The 22,353-nt window shown below is 36.6% G+C and overlaps 1 protein-coding gene and 1 pseudogene across 1 annotated transcript; one reads left to right on the top strand and one right to left on the bottom strand.

The window, feature by feature from the left end:
• Positions 1-3,567: 3,567 nt before the first annotated feature.
• Positions 3,568-16,057, bottom strand: LOC121366198 (annotated as a pseudogene).
• A 984-nt stretch (positions 16,058-17,041) lies between these two features.
• Positions 17,042-21,522, top strand: LOC121366197 (DNA mismatch repair protein Msh6-like). Its single transcript, XM_041490738.1, is given in 19 exon segments — positions 17,042-17,054; positions 18,591-18,667; positions 18,715-18,813; positions 18,863-18,983; positions 18,986-19,047; positions 19,049-19,128; positions 19,212-19,292; positions 19,439-19,488; positions 19,930-20,126; positions 20,172-20,204; positions 20,206-20,396; positions 20,443-20,462; positions 20,465-20,543; positions 20,545-20,656; positions 20,707-20,802; positions 20,913-21,005; positions 21,051-21,135; positions 21,181-21,332; positions 21,379-21,522. Coding segments are annotated over 19 exon segments (1,785 nt in total).
• The last annotated feature ends 831 nt before the right edge of the window (positions 21,523-22,353 follow it).

Here is a 22,353-nt window from a genome sequence, read left to right as displayed (position 1 = left end):
TCACTTAAGAATATTTTCCCCAGTGGTTCCAATCTGTCGTGAGATTCACTTCTGAAATAGCACAAAGATTGAGGAGAGAGAACAAAGTACCTTCTCGACAGCTTTTCATTATGCCTCCTTTCTTGAAGAGGAATCCCTCTTTTAGAATGATGGTACGAGATAGTCTGGACGCCATCATAGATCGAAGTGTGAAAGTAGTTCTGAAAAAAATTAGCTCCTTTTTCTTTGATACTGATCTCGGTCTGTCTATTTTAATTAACAATTGGCTTCACTTGTTCTTGTATACGTGTGGCTGCAGTCTCTTTTCTTATTGCTATAACCATAAAATACGAAACGGACGTCGATATATACGCGGAGCTCACCCACGTAATCCTATTTTTAACTCCACCCTGTCGGTCGATACAAGCACGGCCCCTTGGCTGTGGTATTTATGAACGACAACAACTAAGGAAGAGAAGACTGCAGGCTAGTTGGGAGTTTTGCTGCTTTTAGTTTAGCGAGGCTCACTGCGATTAGAACAGTAATACTGCGAGTCTCAGAGAAAGAAAAAGATGGCGGAAGGACCGATTTTGTTGCAGAAAGACAACACTTTTACGAAACTATTCGTTGGAGGACTACCTTACCACACTACAGACGAAACTCTCCATGCTTACTTCATACAGTTTGGAGAAATCGAAGAAGCTGTTGTCATTCACGATCGACTCACTACAAAATCGAAAGGTTACGGATTTGTAAGTAGAAATACAATATTCAATATTAACTGTTGCAAAAATTCTTGTTCCAAAGGTAACAATGAAAGACAAAGAAGGAGCTGAAAGAGCATGTGCTAATCCTAACCCAATCATTGATGGCAGAAAAGCAAATGTCAATTTAGCTTATCTTGGAGCTCAAAAGCCAAAGGTGGTCATAGTCAACCAAGTACGTATATTGTGATACAATAGCAAATCCAATTACTTTATTTTGCAGCAAGCCCTCTTGGGGATATTTTTTCTCCTCTTGGGAGAAGCCCCCCCCCCCCCCCCCCCCCCCCCCCCCCCCCCCCCCCCCCCCCCCCCCCCCCCCCCCCCCCCCCCACCCCCCCACCCCCCCCCCACCCCCCCCACCCCCCCCCCCCCCCCCCCCCCCCCCCCCCCCCCCCCCCCCCCCCCCCCCCCCCCCCCCCCCCCCCCCCCCCCCCCCCCCCCCCCCCCCCCCCCCCCCCCCCCCCCCCCCCCCCCCCCCCCCCCCCCCCCCCCCCCCCCCCCCCCCCCCCCCCCCCCCCCCCCCCCCCCCCCCCCCCCCCCCCCCCCCCCCCCCCCCCCCCCCCCCACCCCCCCCCCCCCCCCCCCCCCCCCCCCCCCCCCCCCCCCCCCCCCCCCCCCCCCCCCCCCCCCCCCCCCCCCCCCCCCCCCCCCCCCCCCCCCCCAGCCCCCCCCCCCCCCCCCCCCCCCCCCCCCCCCCCCCCCCCCCCCCCCCCCCCCCCCCCCCCACACCCCCCCCCCCCCCCCCCCACCCCCCCCCCCCCCCCCCCCCCCCCCCCCCCCCCCCCCCCCCCCCCCCCCACCCCCCCCCCCCCCCCCCCCCCCCCCCCCCCCCCCCCCCCCCCCCCCCCCCCCCCCCCCCCCCCCCCCCCCCCCCCCCCCCCCCCCCCCCCCCCCCCCCCCCCCCCCCCCCCCCCCCGAATCTCCCCCCCCCCCCCCCCCCACCCCCCCCCCCCCCCCCCCCCCCCCCCCCCCCCCCGAATACCCTATTCTCACTACCCACACAGTGAGCCCATTTGAAACTAACAAACCACATACATTGAGAATACAAAGTTTAGCATTGACCTTGCAAAACTGAAAATATCAAACTGTTTGTTTGATTTCAGTATTGACACACACACACCACTTATTATAAGGCTTGGTTCACAGCTACACTCATGTGAATGGTCATTGTGTCAATTCCTCTCTAGGTCACCACCACATGCACTGCAGATGGCTCCTGGTTTCTTTCTCCCTTCTCCTCCACACCTCATTTTTTCCCAACTGATGGACCACCTTTTAGTCCACCACCACACTACTAAACCCAATGTTCTACCCGCCATTCTTTAACGGAGTCCTCCTCCATTTGGCTATATCCCTCCTCCAACAGGGCTCATAACCATCAACTGATGCCTCAGTTTGTACCTTTCAATGCTGCTAACTAAGCTCATTAAAGAGCCTTCGTATTCGACTTACAATCAGAGAACATTTAGATAATATGAGACTAACAATATAACTTAAAATAATGTAGCTTTCTCTCCTTCTCTTTTTCTTCTTTTACTCAGCCACACACAACAAGAAGTTGATATATAACTCATTCAAAAGGAGCTTGTCTTCTGATTAACACTACAGTGTTAACTTCAGTCTTTTCTATTGAATGGCCTTTGAGCCTGACAAAGCAACATGCACCAACTAAAATATGTGTGTGTGTGTATTGAACACACACCACACTTATAAAGCAGGTATCTATTACAAAAGTTTTATCTATTTATATTGTTCACCTATTGAACTCAATAGTGGCAACATTGTCACATTTTTTTATAAATGAAATTACGCACATTTATTATTGTTTATACATGACTTAATTTGGTAGTCATCATAATAATTATATATTATCTTCTGTATTTATCTCAAGACTTCAAATCACTTAGATTTATATCATTTTTTCACTCTTCTAAACAAAGAAACAACTTAAAATCAATTCAAATCGACTTAAATCAACATTTCCTACCCACCTGAATAAACTATAACAAACCACTCTATGTCCTTGTATATAATTATTGATGAGAATAGAAATAGTAAACATCGAAAGGAAAGATTAATGAAATTTAAAACAGTAGAGCTCAAAGATCTGCATTATCACTAGGAATGGAATGTCTAGTTTTAATTATAAGGGACTGGCCATAAGGTCAAGTGATAAGAGTGAGAGTAACCACATACACTAACCACACAAGCAGACAAGATGCTAGAGACATTATACAATGTGACTTTATATGAACAATACAAGCAGTGTGGACCAAAGGCCCCATGTGTTCAAACAAAAAACACTTGAGTCAAGTGTTATATTACTTGGTTTACTAATAACACTTGGTATTTGATAATAGTTTTATCCTATTGAAACAGGCATCATAACTATATAGTTTATAACAACTGACGGTAGTAGCACATACCAAAGATAGACATTCCTGTGAGTATAAGGTTGTAAGTAGGAGTAATATAATATACAACAGAGACTCTGAGACTAGTAGTACAGCTACAGTGTACTAACTGACAGCTTGTAACAAATGTATCCAGTAAGTGAAACAGCCAGGTACTTCAGGCTATGGTATTAGACTAACTCTAGTGTTTGGTTTAAGATAAAATTCTATCAACTAGTAATTGAAAAAAAAGAGACACACTGTCATGTAAAAAGTGACAATTATACTTTACAACTACAACTATGTACAAAAAAGTGAATCTTGATACAAAATTTAAATGACACTACAAATTTTAGCTTCTACTATACACCCAATAATACTACTAGTATGAGTCAATAGCAGCTGTTTGTTATAAAAAGACCCCTCCAAATTTAAGAGTTGATATCAGTACACTCAGTCACAAACTTCTTGCCATCCCAAACTGACTTGTATTGCTCAGGCAAGGCAAACTCATTCTGAATAAAACCGAAAAAATAACCAAAGTAAAACAAACAATACTTGCATAATAGACAATATGAATCATGGTAACTTCCCTGACATTAGTAAATTACATTGACTATTTGTATTTTTGTATTAGCAATTAATCCATCACACACAACCAATTAGCTCGCAATGCAGTTCCTACTATGAGTAGTAGTAAAGATGATAGTGAATAGTTTGAACTTGAGGAGGTCAACATGTGAGCTTTAATAAGAGCAAGTATCACAAACAGTTACCAACATAGTGGTATATCGAGGGGGAGGCAGTATCAGTGCTTTCAATATTAGTTGATTATCAAATGAACTGTTTCATCAACAGTTTGTGCAATGTTGTGACTATTAATTACTATAGTTTAGATGCCTTTGTATCTGATAATGTATTCCCTTTACTATTACAACTTTGGTACATGAGGTGATCAATGTACCAGAGATGAACAGTGAGAATTGTAATGTATCATTAAAGCAGTCATCAAATATGACCATATCATAGATGACATATGAATAACTTACAAAATCTCCATCTTGACCTGTTGGGGACAAGAATGTTCATTTCAGAAGATTTAGGTCTGAAACGATTTCACAATTCAGGAATTTTTACTCAAATAAACTTGGACATCCATCAGTGTTTTTTTTTTATCAATAGAAAAATTATAGTGGGACCATTTATCAAGGACTAATAGAAGGTAAGGACACATTGGATATAAGAAAGAGAAAGGATCTTACTTGAATTTGAATACTTTGACTGTTCACAGCGTCAACACAAGAAATTGTTTTGATCAAACCCAAGTCCTACCCTCTTACAAGATCTACAAGTAAACATGTGAATACCAATGTTTGCGGTAGAGAAAACAACGAGGATACATGTAATGATAGGATGTAATATATTTAACCTTCACACTCACCTATAATTAGGATGTGAGTTTCCCGTTCACCTTGACTGTTGTCTTTGTACATTTGTAAATGTAAGATGTTTTTTAGGATTTTAGGAGTTATCTCTAATGATGGATTCTCTTCTTGATATTCCTAGAATATAAACACATTATAGAACAGTCTCTTATATAGGAATTTGTCATAAAATGATTAGAGTAGATTTGATTTAATTTGATGTTTGCTGATCAAGTCTACAAAAAAAAATTTTTAATGTAATTATTTAGTCCATAAAAATAACTTATATCAGAAATTAATTGTTTATGTAATAAAAATAGATTCATCTAATACAATAATGTAACCTATAATGCTCTACTCAATAGGTCTAGTTGTCACTACATTGGGAGTAATTACACCACAAAACACACACATTTAAACTAACACAAAAGAGCTGGATAGTTGACATTCCTTTTACTACCAATATATGGTCATATACGATATAGCTATTTATAGCACGTTAAAAATAGCAGCAATATAGTTTGGTGGTCAAATATGACAGCATTAAGGAATAACTAATAACTTACCACAACCCATTTGTTGCTTCTAGGGCACACTTTGGGGTTTCTTTGTAGCAACTGCGCCTCTCAAATTTGGAGACGAAGTTGTTTTTGGTTTAACATCTGATGACGGAACAACTGAAGATGTACGTAGTTCAGATTTTTATGAGTCTTCATATCATTGGGTGACTTTTTTAAACTGACAACCGACTAACAACCAATACAATAGAAATGGATAGATAACACTTACTGCTGCTGTGAGCTTGTCTCCTTTGTTAATAGAAGCAAAAAGAGCTGTATGTGAGGCCTGGTCTACTCCTTTGGGTGGGGCAGTTTCTGGCTTATCACTTAGATCCATGGGAGGAGGAGAGGTGGTGGAGCAGGGAGCACCACCACCACCGCCAGTGGCTCCACCAGGACTGGCCTCAGTACCCTAGTAATAGAAGTGAATAACATGTTATTAATAGTTTTAACTTACATAAGGGTTCCACTGTAGACCAGTTAACATGGTAAGTCTTGACATATTCTTGTAACTCAAGTACGCTCCCATGTAAGCTCTAACCATTCCAACATGTTCACTAATAATACATAGATTAATTAGTGGGTTTGTGGTTTGTCAAACATACTCATCTTGTGCTTTGAACTCTTTAATAACTCTGTTGCCATAGAAAAGACCCTGATCATGGCACTCCGTTAACATAGGTGCTTGTTTTAGGGGACTGCAAATTAAATGGGTGGAGTCTAAGCAACTAAGAGTGGTGTGGCTTACCACAGTAATCCAACCACAATACATCCAATTGCTTCTTTAACTGTCATCAAATGATTAAACACTTTACTTCCACGACGCTTTTCACAAAGGGTCTATAAAATGTAACAGTTGATACAAGAGGGACACTGTAATGTTACTTACAATAACTTCATCAACTTTACTGGAAAACAGGTTTCAACAAACTTTGTAATACATCCTGATAAAGAGGAAGTAATTGACTTAAAGAGATTATCCACAATATTCTTACCGCTTTGGAGTACGATGTCTAGAAACAAGAACTAAAGAATTCTTCTCAGCTTGAAAGCAAGACTTACTATTTTTGGCCTAAAAATGATAACAATGTACATGTACTTGAATATACAGTTACATGTATAATGTTTTACATTGTTTGAATATATATGCCCATATTGGACAATAAAAACATGGACTTACATGTTCTTTTTGGACTATTTCTTTCCCGTTTTATCAGATAATTCAAAATATTTTTTTATTTTACCATTCAAATCTGCAAAACTGGATCAATAGATAAAATGGACAGACTTTATTATATAATGTACTTGACTTTCAAAAGCTTCAACAATTTCTGTCTTTCTATAATAATTAAAGGTGAGCATTAATTGGAATTAAACATACATAAGTTTTACCATTGCCACCACCTCCTCCTCCTCCTCCACGAGTATTTGAACTCTCCAGTTGAGCAACAGCCTTCTCCAATCTATCAGCAATAGCATTGAGTCCCGTTGTTCAGCCATTATCTATCTATAACAGATAATAATTAAAAAAATAATATAAATAATCTAACAGTAATTTCAAAGTATTACATAACTGTAGAGTTGCCCTGTAATTACATTACTAAGTTAACATTAATGACTAAAAAATAGTAGAGACACATTACTCCTTACGGGTACACAACAAAGCACTGTGGTTATTCCCGGTTGTGAACTCCGTATCCTTCCGTGCAAATGTGAACTAACTAACACCCCTCAAAAAAACAACAGCCACACCTCCACATTTCAGCTGTCTTCAGTCAGTAGTAATCATGGTTATCTCGTGTTACATAATTGTCTGTGAGAGGAATTGAAGTAGTAAGTAGATTTCAGTTTTCAAATTATTCTACTGTTTTGATTTTTTAGTGGCCATTTCATCCTCAACAGCCTAGAGTTATTGATGATCTTCTACTCTCTGGGACAAACTCACATTAAATCAACCAAACACTTAATTGCCGGAGGTGTAGCTGGTGCTGTATCACGAACATGTGTCTCTCCCTTGAACGAATGAAGATATTTATCAAGTAGGCCTCATATATTGAGATAGTGATCTTCTAGTAATGTCTATTTCAGATACAGACAGAATCAGTGAAAGAACATAGAAAATTCCAAGGGATTGTTCTTCATTAATTAAGATTTGGCGTGAGGAAGGATTTAGAGGTTACTTTAAGGGCAATGGTACCAATGTTGTTCGTATAGTACCATACGTTGCTTGTACAATTTGCAGTCATATGAAGAATTCAAGAAGAGTAGTTCGACTTATATAGGAATGTTCAATATTAAAAAACCACCTGTGTACCAATGATTGGTATTTAATTAATTTATAGCTATTTAAAATTCCAACTGACCCTCGACAACAAACTCCAGGTAAAAGGGACTGTGCTGGCGGTTTTAGACTGGTATAACTTCAGTTACTGCTACCTATCCTCTGATCTGGTGAGGACACGCCTCTCGGCTCAGGTGAAGGTGTTTGACAAAAAATACAAGTGGAGTATATTATTAATGAATGCATAGTGACTATATCTGATTATAAAAAGGAATATTCGTCATGCTTTTCGTGTTATTTTAAAAGAAGAAGGTGGATTTAAAAGCGGTGGATGTTATACAAGGGTCTTGTTCCAACTATAATGGTATATTCAATTAGTATGATATATTATCATCAATACATTGTTATACAGGGTATAGCCCTTTATGTTGGTTTGAATTTTGCTGTGTATGAAACTTTAAAAAGGTATTGTCATTTTAATATGACGCGGATAACACTTTTGTATGTAGGTTATGTATGACTCGTGTTTTAAATGATAATGACACTCGTGATCAAATGATGTTAGATGAGGAATTACCAGTTCTCACAAATTGTTATGTGGTGCTATATCTGGAGATGCCACAGCCCAATCTAGTAAGTTTGTTTACTAAATATTTTAACGCTTTCTCCGTAACTTATCCTCTTGATGTTATCAGACGAAAAAAACTATGCAAATGAAAGGAAACATGGGAGACAGATTTCATACACATCTACACCTAACGCTGTTGTCACAATGTATAGGATTGAAGGACTCAAAGGATTCTATAAGGGAATGTTCCTAATCTTTTAAAAGTTGCTCCAAGTATGGGTGTGGCTTTTGTTACCTATGAATTTACAAAGGCACGTCTTTTTGGGTTACCCTTAAATTCAGTCGCGGATAGCAGTAGGTAATGGGTGTGGTTTACACACCCACTACTCTTATAATTATTTATTCTATAAATTATGTTTAGTTTTTATTATTATCTACGAGACTTGTGTTAATATCATTTTTAAAAAATGCAAATGAAAATGCAGAGATTATAACCAAACCCTCCTCCTCCTTCATGTGAAAAGCAGTGTTGTGTCAAGAGAAAAATGAAGATGGCTGAGTTAATCTGTGATCTTAATTTCTACCATAAGGAAATCGGTCCTCTGTTGAGTTATTGTGTTTCTTCCTCCTGTGTATGCAGCGCCGCCCATCTGATCACTATAATTATATCCAGTGTGATCATAATTAAAACCAGCAGCTATAGAAATGATATAATAATACTAATACAAATTGTGGGGCTGTCCCCGCTTGCATGTCAAAACAACAAACACACCTCCACCAGATCCATAAGGTCGTTTCAGTCCACTACCATACCAGTTCGTGCATGAGCATAACCAGTCCATCTTGAGGATAGCTTGTCATTGTTTGCTGACCTAGATATGATCATAGAGGGTTAATATTTAGAATTCACTTACCCACTATAACCTACGACTATAAGCATTGTAATCTGATGTAGTTGTATTGATATTGTGCACTAGGTGGTTGATTATAAGCAGTAGCACCATAACCTAATAGAGTGGGTGGAGTTAATACTAACACGAATGCTTACCATATCCAGCAGAGTATTATAAAAGCCGTAAGGTGTTCCATAAGTTCCTGATGTACTAGCGTTGCTGCTATATCCTCTACCCATACTAGCCATAAGCTGCAGAGTAACCTAATGAACAACACTGATATAAACAATATAGAGGGTAACCCTGTTAATTACCAGATTGAGGTGCATACAGGGGTCCAGGATCAACATAGGAAACCATGCCACGACTTTTTCCTCTTGGTTCAGCTTCTTGATTTCTACCTGTCCCATATAAAATAAGATTATTGTGTAATTTGCTTAGAAATGTTCACTGTGTTTGTTCTGATGGGATATATCTAGCATGACAAGCCTTAGCAGCACTCTCTTCTGTGTCAAAGTCAATGAATCCAAAACCCTTTTGTAAGATTTAATGGCTAAAAAACAGTACAAATTAATACCCACCTCTGTTTTATCACGTCTTTATCCCATTTGATATATACTGACGTTACCTAATAAAATTACCAGTATAAATATTTATAAAGATATAAGTGATATCTTACTGCCCCAAACTGTGAGAATCGCTGCAATAAGTCATCATCTTTTACATAAAGTGGCAGTCCACCAATAAACACTTTTTGTGTTTGAAAGAGCTGACGGCTAAAGTGTTACTAGTAATGGGTTGGCTATTAACAATTGACATACTGTACTTTAATGTAGCCTGCTTAGGATCAACCTATAGAAACATTATAATAAATATATAATATATCTGTATAACTATTATTAGCTCACCTTTTTATTGTCAAGTGATGTGATTGGGTTCAGCTAATACAGCTTGTACACTGGCAGGATCTTTGAAAGTGATAAAACGAATCCACGTGGTTTCTTGGTGGCCTGATCTTCCATGATTTTGGCGTCAGTAATCTCGCCGTACCTCTTAAAATACTGTTTGAAACCTTCTTCTTTGGTGTCCCAGCTCAGTCACCAACAAGATTTTTCTATAAGTTACATACGTTCGTCATATACTATTCTTATAAATTCAATGGGAAACTCACCCAGGTTCAATGGCGGAATCTAGCTCCATAGTAAGGTGTAGGTGGGATGGTTTTTTCTCGCAAAAAAAGTAAAAAGAAAGAGATGAAGGGAAGAAGACACAATGGCTATCTTACTTAACCTAAAGATAACTTAAAGCTACCTATAGTAAAGATGTAAATAGATTTATCTAGCTATTTAGAAGTATCTATAAACCGTACGGAAGTACTAATACATCATGCATATAACCACGCCCCTCCATCTGCGCATGCTCACTTGGACACATACAAATCTTTTTTGGGAAATAATTATTACAAAGGAAGCAAAGAAGGAAATGAATGTCATTAAGTCTAATAAAGAGAGGGAGATCACCATTAACGACCATAACCAAATGCCCCACCACGTTGTGCGTTGTGAATTTCTGTCCATATCCACCAAACAGGCGTTGGTTGTTCAGAATTAGCTAAAGGCAGCGGCCAACACTTGGGTCATAACCGCCTATATCCAGGGTGACCTAATGTTAAATAGCACACAAAGATTAGAACCAAACAATACCTCCTAGCTTTCACTGCTAGACCCATATGCAGTTCTACTTGATTAAAACTGAGTTTTGGGTGCTTGAGGGATAACCCCCCCCCATTTGTTGTTGATCTAGTATTAAAAAGAGAGAAATGTCATCAGAAAACTTTTAAAAACAAACCAATGTTATGTACTTCCATAATTACGTGGATAATTGAAGTCTTGTTGACCATAATTGTGCCAGCCCCATAAGTATAGTCCTGAGGAGGAGCATAACTGGCAGCACCATATCCACTTGATTATAACCACTGTACTAGCGCCATAATCTTAACAAGAAAAAACACAAATGGAAATCATTAAAATCCACATAATTATATCATTGTGAGTGCTGTCTATAGTTCTCAAATGATGTTTTAACACCTAATATCATATTATTGAGAGCTAGATTTACTGTATGCCAAGTTTGACCCTCACCCGACATAAACCACAACCAACTTAATGAATGAGGATGACGGCAAGAAACACTTTAGGCAAAAACTATTACTATGTAAATGACTGGCTTACTATATCCTGATATTGTTGATATGATGACCCATATCTGCATATGAAAGCACCAGCACCAAATTCTTTGTGTCTTGAATAGGCTAGAGAAGACAATGATAATACCTAGCCTTTGAAATTATTATAATAACCAATGTAGCTGGTATAATGAGGTTCTAGTTAAGTTATTAAATGAATAACTAGAGAAGACAAGCCAGCCAAGTATATTTTAGGCCAAAACTATGACCTGATAACATATTATAATTATGCTACCAGGGATAGGGCCGGAGGCCTTTATATAATTAAATAGCTTACAACGAATAGCTCTGTGCTGCAAGTTGCTGAGTGTACATTGCTCCATAAGGTCTGTGTCTTCTAATCTCTAGCCTGCAGCAGTTTGACTCAATCTTATAATATACAAAAATTGGAATAAAACGTTTGTTAAAAAGCGAAAAGATAATAAACTGTACAGAACCCCACTTACATAACACGTGGCATGAAGAATACAAACCGATTTTCCATTGAGGTCCTGAAACCTTTGCTTGGCTGCTAGTTCTGCTGCTTCAGTTGTTGTCAAAAATCCAACAAAAACCAAAACCTTTATCCCATGTACAAGTACCAGCCGATGTAGATTACATGTACAGTAAACATGTACAGTAGTTCCATTACGAGTACGGTACATATAGTGTATATCATATGTGGGAAAGGAGAAGATTGGATGGTCATATTACAGTAAGTTTGTTTAATGTGAATAAATCCAGCATGTATATATAATAACAAACCTCTCATTCTGTTGGTAGTTTTGTCGTATTTTAAATCGATATTTATTACCTAAAGATACAAAATTAAAACATTTTTGATAACAAGTCCATTATACCTACATTGCCATATGTGAAAATGTCCAGCAATTATGTCTTCAGTGGTTCCTTGAGATATACCACCAACAAATACTTTAGTATTTGTATAACTCTTGTACTTTAGCCCTCAGCTCCCTAATATGTTATTAAATTAACTTTAATGATATTATAAGAGTATCTTTTACCTTCTCATAGCAGGTTTGGGATCAACATAAAAAGTTAAAGTGATATGAAATTATAATTAAAAGGTTGATTGTTTACCTTTTTTGCCATCAATACGATGTTCTACAGTTGGTGCACAAGAAATATGGACAATAGCTGGATCTTTAAATGTGGACAAAAACAAACCTCTTGATCTATTGGTCGTTGGATGCAATCATGATAGTTGAGTCGGAAACTTTCTCCAAATTGACCGAAATATGCACTTAAACTCTCTTTTGTAGTTTCAGCGTGAAGACCGCCGACAAAAATCTTCCTGAGTGGATTTAACAGAATTTAAATTACAAGACTACTTAGTTCAAATACCCTTCTTCCATTTTAGGCACAGGTGTTGAGGCCATTGGTCTCTTGTAGCAAATGTGAGTCTCTACAGGTGTTGGCCTCGCTAACGTGACTAAGAATGTGCGCATGCGCATTTACATTGGCAATTTTTACAAAAACGGGAATAAAAGGAAACATTCGAAATTTGTACAAAGATTAATACTCCGTTAACTATAACAGTTACTTCATAAGTATTAAACTCTCTCTATTTTCAAGATCCTTCACTTTATAAATACAGGACTATCCAATGTTCAGTTGTGTATGCTTCTTCTAACACTTCTAGCTCAAAGTCCTACAGCAAATATATTGTCAAGAACTGTAAACCAATAGAAAATTCACATAACTTTGGTTACCAATATCCGCATTCCTAACTCTATCATATTCCTTTTTTTTCTAGGTTTTCCTAAACAAAACCCCACTTTAAAAGTCACTCACATATTCCACAACCCACCTTGTTCAGTATAGAATGCTCCAAATCGATAATACACATCTTGTACATGAGACAATTAATAAAACAGGAGAACCTTCGCGATCAACTCTAAATTCTCCTTTAGATGGAAGTAATCTTCTTCTTTGATATGTCTTCCTTTCTCAGTACTACCACCAATACGAACCATCCATAAAAACTATAATATCTAAATAAATTATGTTCACTGAGAGTTAAAATAAAAGATACTCACCATCGGATGCATAACCTGTAAGTCCTCCAAATATCACTAATACATAACTCACATCAAGTTCTCGCATAATCTCATAAGCTCTGTCTTCTGGTGATGACATTGCCTACATAATAGGTCACATGACACACTACTGATTGTCATGTGATTACTTGTCCAACACGAGATATATGAGTGTGTTCCAAGTATTGTTATCAACTAATATTGTTCTGTTTGCCATTGCAGTTATCTGGTAACCATAATCCACCATGACATCACCATGATACTATAAATAGACCACAAAGGTTATAGCAGAAAAACCTTTGAATCTTCTGGAGTGTTCTGACGTAACCAATAGTAGGCTTCTCGAAAATCATCAAAAAATAATTCGAGAGCCGTCATTTGATTAGCAGCCAACACAATAGATGGAGAAGAATATGCCTCAGATGTGACCTACAAGTGATATTGCAGATGTCACTTATCAGATATATTTATATTGAGGAGATCCCTATAATTAATTAACTAATAACATGTACCACTTTTACCAGGACTATCAATAGATCATATTAAGTAGATCAGTAGCTGGACTAAGGGGTAATTACTATATGCACCATGAGCAATACCTGTTGTTAGTAGGTGTGGTTTAACAACAAGCCGGCTTAATAGGTGCATTATTTAACCCTTTACGAACTAATCAGCATACACTATAGTTGTACAGTCTGACTTACCCAGGTACAAGGGAGGTATAAGTAAGAAGGAATCAATTCATTATAAGTATTACAACACTGGCAATCGTTGGTATATAATCATAAGCGAAAAAATTGAACGTAACCTCATTCTTCAATGGATAGGTAGAATCAATGCGTTTCGCTTCTTCAACTTTACTATCAAATATCTCGAGATTATAACAAAACAAAGTGAGAGCTTAAAATATAGGGAGTCATATAACACACCTTCATATAAATACTCAGTATTCCAGAGACAGCTATACCAGACAAAAATACACACCACTGGAGCTAATACTAGCATAAGACGTACATGACACCCTAGATACAAAAAGAGGATAACCTTAATTAATTAATTATATTGAACTTACAGCAAAGTAGATACTGGTGACACCATATAAAATAATGAAGATTTTAGAATCCGTCAGTTTTGAAAAACAAAAATACAACCCCACTATGGTGTGCCATAAATCTTCTAATTACAAAGACAAAGAAAATATTACTGGAAACATGAACACTAAGAGATGTAGATCAAAATAAAATGAGGACCAGTGGTGGTTGATGTTCAGAAACAGAGGCAATAATAGGTATATTGTTCTTTGCATATGAGGGTCCAGTAAAGAATAAAATCTTCCAGTCCAAGGGGAAATTTCTATAAGAAGATTCCTGTTAAGGATATAATTAAAAACTAATTATGTTCATGTAAAAACATCGGTAAGGATACTGCCCAGTGCTGTCAAAGCTACGCCCACTGTATAGCAGAAATGCTTACAATAATTGCCAGCGTTTTAAAGAGCAAGTTGAATTGTTTATCAGTTAATTTGCTCCTCAAATAATTAACAAAAGCATGAATCTGACACAAACCAAATGTACCAAACGCCTATAAAAAGAAAAACATTACTAGTAAGGAGATCCCTGTAATTAATTAACTAAATAACATGTACCACTTTTACCAGGACTATTAATAGATCATTTAAGTAGATCATTAGCCGGACTAAGGGGTATTACTATATGCACCATGAGCAACACCTGTTGTTAGGAGGTGTGGTTAACAACAGCCGGCTTAATAGGTGCATTATTTAACCTTTACAAACTACTAACTTATGCCATGTGTTCATAGATTGTACTGGTTGGAATCCAACAAAGGAGATTTGCATAGACAAGATAGTTCCTAAACAATAAACCTAAAAAGAAAGTAGTTAGTTGTATATAATAACACTGTTACTAACAGTAGTATAGGCACATACACTCGATGTGAGAAACCTCCCTGTAATCATCAGAGCTAATACATGGAGTGGTATTAGATTAATAAGGAAGACATAACCACCCCAAGATGATACCTTTAACAATGAGAGAAAGACACACAATTTAAACAATAAATATAATTTTATATGCTGACCATGTAAAAATATGCCAAGGAACATATTGTTGACCAAAAAGAGTGATCCAGTTTTAAACAGATTTTTATCCACATCAAGTATGTTAGCAGCATACAAAGATGGCAATAATACCCTCGTTATCATAGGAACCAGCAACAGAACGAGATATATATCCAGGTACGATAGCTATCATGATAGCTGCTATGAGTCCCCGAACCAGTATCCTACATAAGATACTAGTATAAAAAAATATTTCGTGACCATACTTTAAGTTCTTTGGTGAGATGATATGTTACAAGTACAGTCAAAGAAGAGAACAGAGGAGCCAAAAATACACAAACATTCCTGATTTCTATTGTAATATTAATTGCATGTAGTACATGATAAATAAATGCTGATGTGATCATTAGCCCTAGAAAAGATGCAGTAATTAATAAGAAGGTGTGGTCATAGGTTTTCTACCTGGATAAATGGTGCCGCCAATAATCCTGCCAAGTGGATACCAAGCTCTATCATCAAAACAGTTATGAAATTGGTAGAATCCTTCTTCTGTTAAAAATCGTGTTGTTCTAAAATTAAAATATCTGCAAACAATATAACATTAATATTGAGAACATATGAAGGTTTGGGACTTACGGATCAAATTCGTGAATGACACTTTCAAAACGTAATACAGCAAAAAGTCTTGTGGAAAAAGCTGCAATAATGTAAAGATGACAACATTTCAATACATCATTACAATTCACATACACAATATTGCTGCCATGGATAAAATGACAGTTTGAGGAATGTCTCCTTTTTCTCTTGTGAAAAACGAAATGGAGCCATTTGAGTCAAACTACTTGGTAACATTGTTACTAGTTTCTCCATTCTGTCTAAAGATTGTCTTCCACTTATCCTCCCAGCCCACATGTACACAACAAAGAAATCATCTGCGCATGCGCATATTTATGAACCACGTGGAAAACCCGGAAATGATACAGTAGTGGCGGAACATTAGGTTGTTAGGGCTGGCTAAAAATGAGTCGAACAGAAAGGAACTTATTTTCTTACTTTAAACCAGTTCAAGCTATTGACAAGACCTCCTTCTAATAAACATAACCGTTACCAGTGTCTAGACTAATTGATACTTCGAAACAAAGCAACTCTCAAGAACAAGAGAATGAAGAGCCAATGCAAACCACACCCAGAGTTGTTAGGAAACGCTCTCAACCTCTCATAGATGACGATGACAGCGAAGGAGAAATAGGTCGATTTAAGGTACATATGTTAAATATAACTCAAGTCATGTGATATTCATGTGATATATAGAACTATCTGGTAGACCCAAACGAAAAGCATCAATGACTGTTAATGAAAGAGCAAAAACAAAGAAGAGAAAAAAGAGAGTGTTTGATTCAGATGGTAAGACTATATTGTTTCTTATCAAGTAGATATGACTTGTAATATTTTGTAGATGATGAAGAATACCAACCCAAAAGGACAGAAGAACAATCTGAAGAAGATGGAGAAGATAAAGCTTATTAGATGAGAAGAGTTAGATATTACTCCAGCTAAAAAAGTATATTTTACATGTCAACATAATTAATATGTCTATTTGTCCTTAGAAATCTAAGCAAAAGTTCACTTCCAAAGACTCCTAAAACACCCAGGACACCAGCTGGAAACTGGTTCTGCCACACCTACATTTAGTTCACCAGTAGGTAGTCCATTTTATTACAAACTATTTATTGTATATAGTCTGTTTTATCTGAAGGCATTAGGAGACTGGATAGAATTGGTAACTTTTTACATGATACATTAGATTTTTGAAAGATGAGAACAGGAGGTTAGTACTATAGAGTTTCTTGCTTCATTAAATTGAATAATTATAGGGACAAAAATGGCAATAAAATTAACGATCCTGATTTCAATCAAGGACCCTTCATGTAAGATTCCTAATTAAATATTCATAAGCTTATTATTTAAGTAATGACTCTAGGTTCCATCAACCTTTATTAAGAAGGTGACACCAGCCATGAGACAATGGTGGGATATTAAAAGTGATAATTATGACACTGTCCTCTTCTTTAAGGTTTGTACTCTTCAGTATTAGCATGAGAGTATAGGTTGAGACTTATGATGGATTTGGATATAGGAAATTGGGTTTGAGGGTTCCTAAGGAACTAACAACCATTACAATATTATTTCAGGTTGGCAATTCTATGAACTTTATCTCACATGGATGCTGTTATTGGAGTCAAAGAGCTAAACCTTCTATTTATGAAAGGACAATTTGCACACGCAGGATTTCCAGAGCATTCTTTTGGGCGTTATTCTCAAAACCTCGTCCAAAAAGGCTACAAGTAATTTAATTGTGAGTTATTATATAATAGTTTGTTATAGGGTAGCTCGAGTAGAGCAGACAGAGACACCACAAATGATGGAACAAAGAATGCATAAAAGTAAGTCCATAACAATTAGATGATATAGTAAGTTGGTATATATCTATAGTGAGTACGAGTCCAGTACGTGTTGATAAAGTTGTGAGACGTGAATTGTGTGCTTTAATAAGTAAAAGGTATGTGGAATATAATAGTATTAAAGAGTTAAAAATAATGTTATGATTTATTATATGGATACCAGGTACTAGAACGATGGTTTCTTTCAAGGAGAAGAACCAACAACTGAATCTGCTTATCTACTAGCTATAAAAGAAAAGGTTTGTTACAATGAAGTCTATATCCTCAATCCCATCCTTCTCTGTAGCCTGGTTCCTGTTCTCAGAGTGAGCATGAGTTGGGGTTTGTTTCATTGATACTTGTATTGGAACATTTCATGTTAGTATTATTTAAAATATACAATAGATAACACTCTTCATTAGTTGGGACAGTTTAAAGATGATCGCCATTGTTCAAGATTGAGGACATTACTAGCTCATTATCCTCCCTCTCAAGTATATTACATCATATTGACATCATAGGACCACACCCTTTATAGGTCCTTTTAGAACGAGGCAATGTGTCCCACAAATGTCAGCATTTGATTAATCAGGTTATCTCAATTTCAATCAGAGATATATTAATACCAGGTATTCTGATATTACCTGATATATTGTGTATTGAACATTGATAGGTTCAGAGTTCTGGGATGGAAAGAAAACATTAAATGTTTTACAAGAAGATGAGTATTTTTTGAAGGGAACAAAGATGAGGTTAGTCTTTGTTTGTTGTGTTATTTTTAATTTTTGTTGTAATAGAAACAATTACCTGATGTTTTACAAAAGATGATCTCTCAAGGTACAGTTTGTAATGCATATATTGCAAGGTCCATTCCCATTCCAGAGGATGGTTTAGGACTGAGTCCTAATGAACATATGAGTTAGCTCTTAGTGCATTAGGAGCTTGTATATGGACATTAAAACGTAGTCTTATTGATACTGATATACTACGTCAATTTGAGGTACAATACAATTAATAAAATATATTATGACTTTTAATTGTAATTAGGAATTTATACCAGTTGATGAAATGAACACATCACATGATTGCTCCTCCATGTCACAACTCAATGTATCTATCACTAGTGATTTTACCAATAGAAAAATGGTACCTATCTCTCTAGTTGTATCTGATATATAAATATATTATTTTATAGGTATTGGATGATATCACATTGGCTAATCTTGATGTAATCGATAATAGTGGTCGTATGGCTGGGACATTAATGGAGCGTCTTTATCATTGTTGTACTGCTTTTGGTAGACGTCTGTTGAAACAATGCTCTCAGCTCCTCTGTGTAATCCATCTGCTATTAATGATAGATTAGATGCTGTGACTGATCTTGTACATAAACTCTTCTCTAATGTTTGAAGTGAAAGGAGTTTTGCAAACAATTCCTGACTTGGAGAGAATGTTGAGAAGGTAAATAGTAGATCAATGGACAGATGGATGGAGTGATGCTTAAAATGGATGGATGGTCAAATAACTTGATGTTTATGTCATAGAGTTTATTCGTTGGGGTCAAAGGTCAGAAGTGAGACACATCCAGACAATAGAGCTATATTTTATGAAGAGATATTGTACAAGTTAGTTAATTAATTAATTAATTACTTTGTAAATGAATTATTGTGAATTATTTGCAGTAAGAAAAGATAAATGACTTTTTGAACATGCTTGAAGGATTTAAAAACTCTACTCGTATCATTGATGTATTCTCTCCTTATCTAACAAGATTATCCTCTCATCTCTTGAAACAGATAGTCACTCCAACTGCAGACAAAGGTACTATACATCTTGTTGTAATATTGTTTTATTATTGTTGTATATTGTTGTATTATTGTTGTATTATTGTTGTATTATTGTTGTAATATTGTTGTATTATTGTTGTATTATTGTTGTATTAATGTTGTATTATTGTTGTATTAATGTTGTATTATTGTTGTATTAATGTTGTATTATTGTTGTATTATTGTTGTATTAATGTTGTATTATTGTTGTATTAATGTGTATTATTGTTTATTAATGTTGTATTATTGTTGTATATTGTTGTATTAATGTTGTATTATTGTTGTATTATTGTTGTATTATTGTTGTATTATTGTTGTAATATTGTTGTATTATTGTTGTATTATTGTTGTAATATTGTTGTATTATTGTTGTATTATTGTTGTATTACTGTTGTATTAATGTTGTATTATTGTTGTATTGTTTTATTTCTATTAGGACTATTTCCTGATTTAAAGGATAAACTTCACTTTTTTGATACATCATTTGATCATCAGAAAGCTCGTAGTGATGGAGCCATTATTCCTCGTAATGGAGTCAATAATGATTATGATACTGCATTACAAAATATAGAACAGATCGACCAAAATTTAGATGATTACATAAAGCAACAGAAAAAACGACTTCATTGTAAAGTAACTAGATAATTGAATAGTGCTAATATTAATGAAGTCATTTAGAATATATCATATTGGGGTACTGGTCGTAATCGTTTTTCAACTGGAAGTACCAGAGTCTTTAGAGGTACCAGATTCTTACGAACTCAAGTCTCAGAAGAAAGGATTTCGTCGCTACTGGACGAGGGAGATTGAGGAAATGTTGTCTGAGTTGGTAGCAGCTGAAGAGAAAAGAGACAGTGCTTTACGTGATACAATGAGAACAATTTTTTATTCATTTGGAGAGGAGTAGGTTGCCATAGTAACACTTGCTACTTTTGTAATCTTGTTCTAGTTTTTCATTGTGGGACTCTGCGTCCGTTGTCTGTCGATATTAGATGTATTAGTTGCTATGGCAACATTCAGTGCAGGTAACACATGTCGTCCTATTATAGTAACGGGAGAAGAACCCATTTCTTGAAATCTATGGAGGAAGACATCCCTGCGTTGTTCAGACATTCACTGGAGATGAATTTGTTCCCAATGATGTCATCATTGATTCAGAAGGGGTCTGAACAACCTGTTGATTTATTAAATGTTTTTTGATCCCTCTTTTTAGTCTGGCAAGTCATGCTTAGTAGTGACTGGACCCAATATGGGGGGAAAATCAACACTATTGAGACAAACTGGTCTTATAGTAATATTAGCACAAATGGTATGAATGGACATATATCTATAAAATGGACACATTTTATGCAATAAATACACAACATCTAACAAATAATGGACACATGGTGATATAATGGATGCATATATCATTATTAGGGCTGTTTTGTACCAGCAGAATCATGTAAGCTTACACCAGTTGATAGAATATTTACAAGATTAGGAGCTTCAGACCGTATCATGAAAGGGTATGTCTTTCTCATTAATTAAATCATTTCATTTTTAACGATAGGAGAGAGTACTTTCTATGTTGAAGTCAGTGAGACAAGTGTCATATTACAACATAGCACAATCAACTCATTAGTTTTACTAGATGAGTTAGGTAAGTTGCCCAATATATAATATGACGTTATCATTTCCTTTCAAGGTCGTGGAACAGCTACTTACGATGGTACAGCTATTGCTTCAGCTGTCATCAGGAGTATAGTAGATAGAAAATGTCGTACTTTATTCTCCACCCACTACCACACCCTAGTGGATGAATTAAAAGACAACCCTCGTATTCAATTAGGACATATGGTATATGTCATGTTTGTTGCTATGGAAACGTGTAGTTTGTTTGTAGGCTTGTATGGTGGAAAGTGAAGAAGAGAATGAGGGAGAAGAGAGTATAACGTTTCTTTATAAATTTATTGATGGAGCATGTCCTAAAAGTTATGGATTTAATGCAGCAAACTTAGCTGGTGTACCTCTTGAGGTAATTATTTGAAGATCAATTATTTTATTATTATTATTATTATTTTTAGTGATTCATGTAGCAAGAAAAAAAGCATTTGAATTTGAAATAACTTCTCGTAAACAGCAATTGTGTCAGGTCAGAAATTAAAATCATCATATTTTAGTTGTAATACTAATATTAACAGAAAACTGATGTGCAATAGTCTGACCACACCCACAATGGAAAATTATCATGCTGAATTGGAGGAGCTGTATTCTATGTAATAGTACAAAGGTCAATATTATCATCATCTAGCACAAAGGTCAACATTATCTTTCTATTAATCTTGTATTATATTTATTCAGAATCAATATTGTGTAAAAATTTTCTCAAATGATCATGTAGTCTTAAACAACCTTCAACACACACCTCCATTAATGATGGAGATATATCTAGTTCTAAGTGGCCAACTTGACATACACCACAAATCTCTCTAAAAGATGGTAGATATATAATAGTTTGATGTCCAGATAACAAAGTTGATTTTGTCATGTAAGTAGTTTCTGAAGGATTATATTCCTCATCAAGTGAGGGGTCACATAGGAATGTTTGCCCACTATAAGACTAGAAAAGATATTACAAGGGGCTACCCCTTATGGGAAAGCCACTTACCAGAGTGCAGGCTATTGGTATATCTCTCATTTCAATGCCACTGGTTGCCAAGGCAACGGACACACACAAGACAGCTCCAGTTAGAATACTCCCTCCGTTTTCTAATACTAATATGTTCACTTCAATTTGTAATTTAGGGAAGGTCTCCTAAAGATTACTACAAATTTAAATCAAGTTGTCATGACAACTAACTAATTTGACAGCAGACAT

Source organism: Gigantopelta aegis, unplaced genomic scaffold (assembly GCF_016097555.1).
Source record: "Gigantopelta aegis isolate Gae_Host unplaced genomic scaffold, Gae_host_genome ctg4987_pilon_pilon:::debris, whole genome shotgun sequence".
Classification (NCBI taxonomy): Eukaryota; Metazoa; Mollusca; class Gastropoda; order Neomphalida; family Peltospiridae; genus Gigantopelta; species Gigantopelta aegis.
Note: the sequence above shows the minus strand (reverse complement) of the source record. Positions and strands in the feature narration are given on the sequence as shown.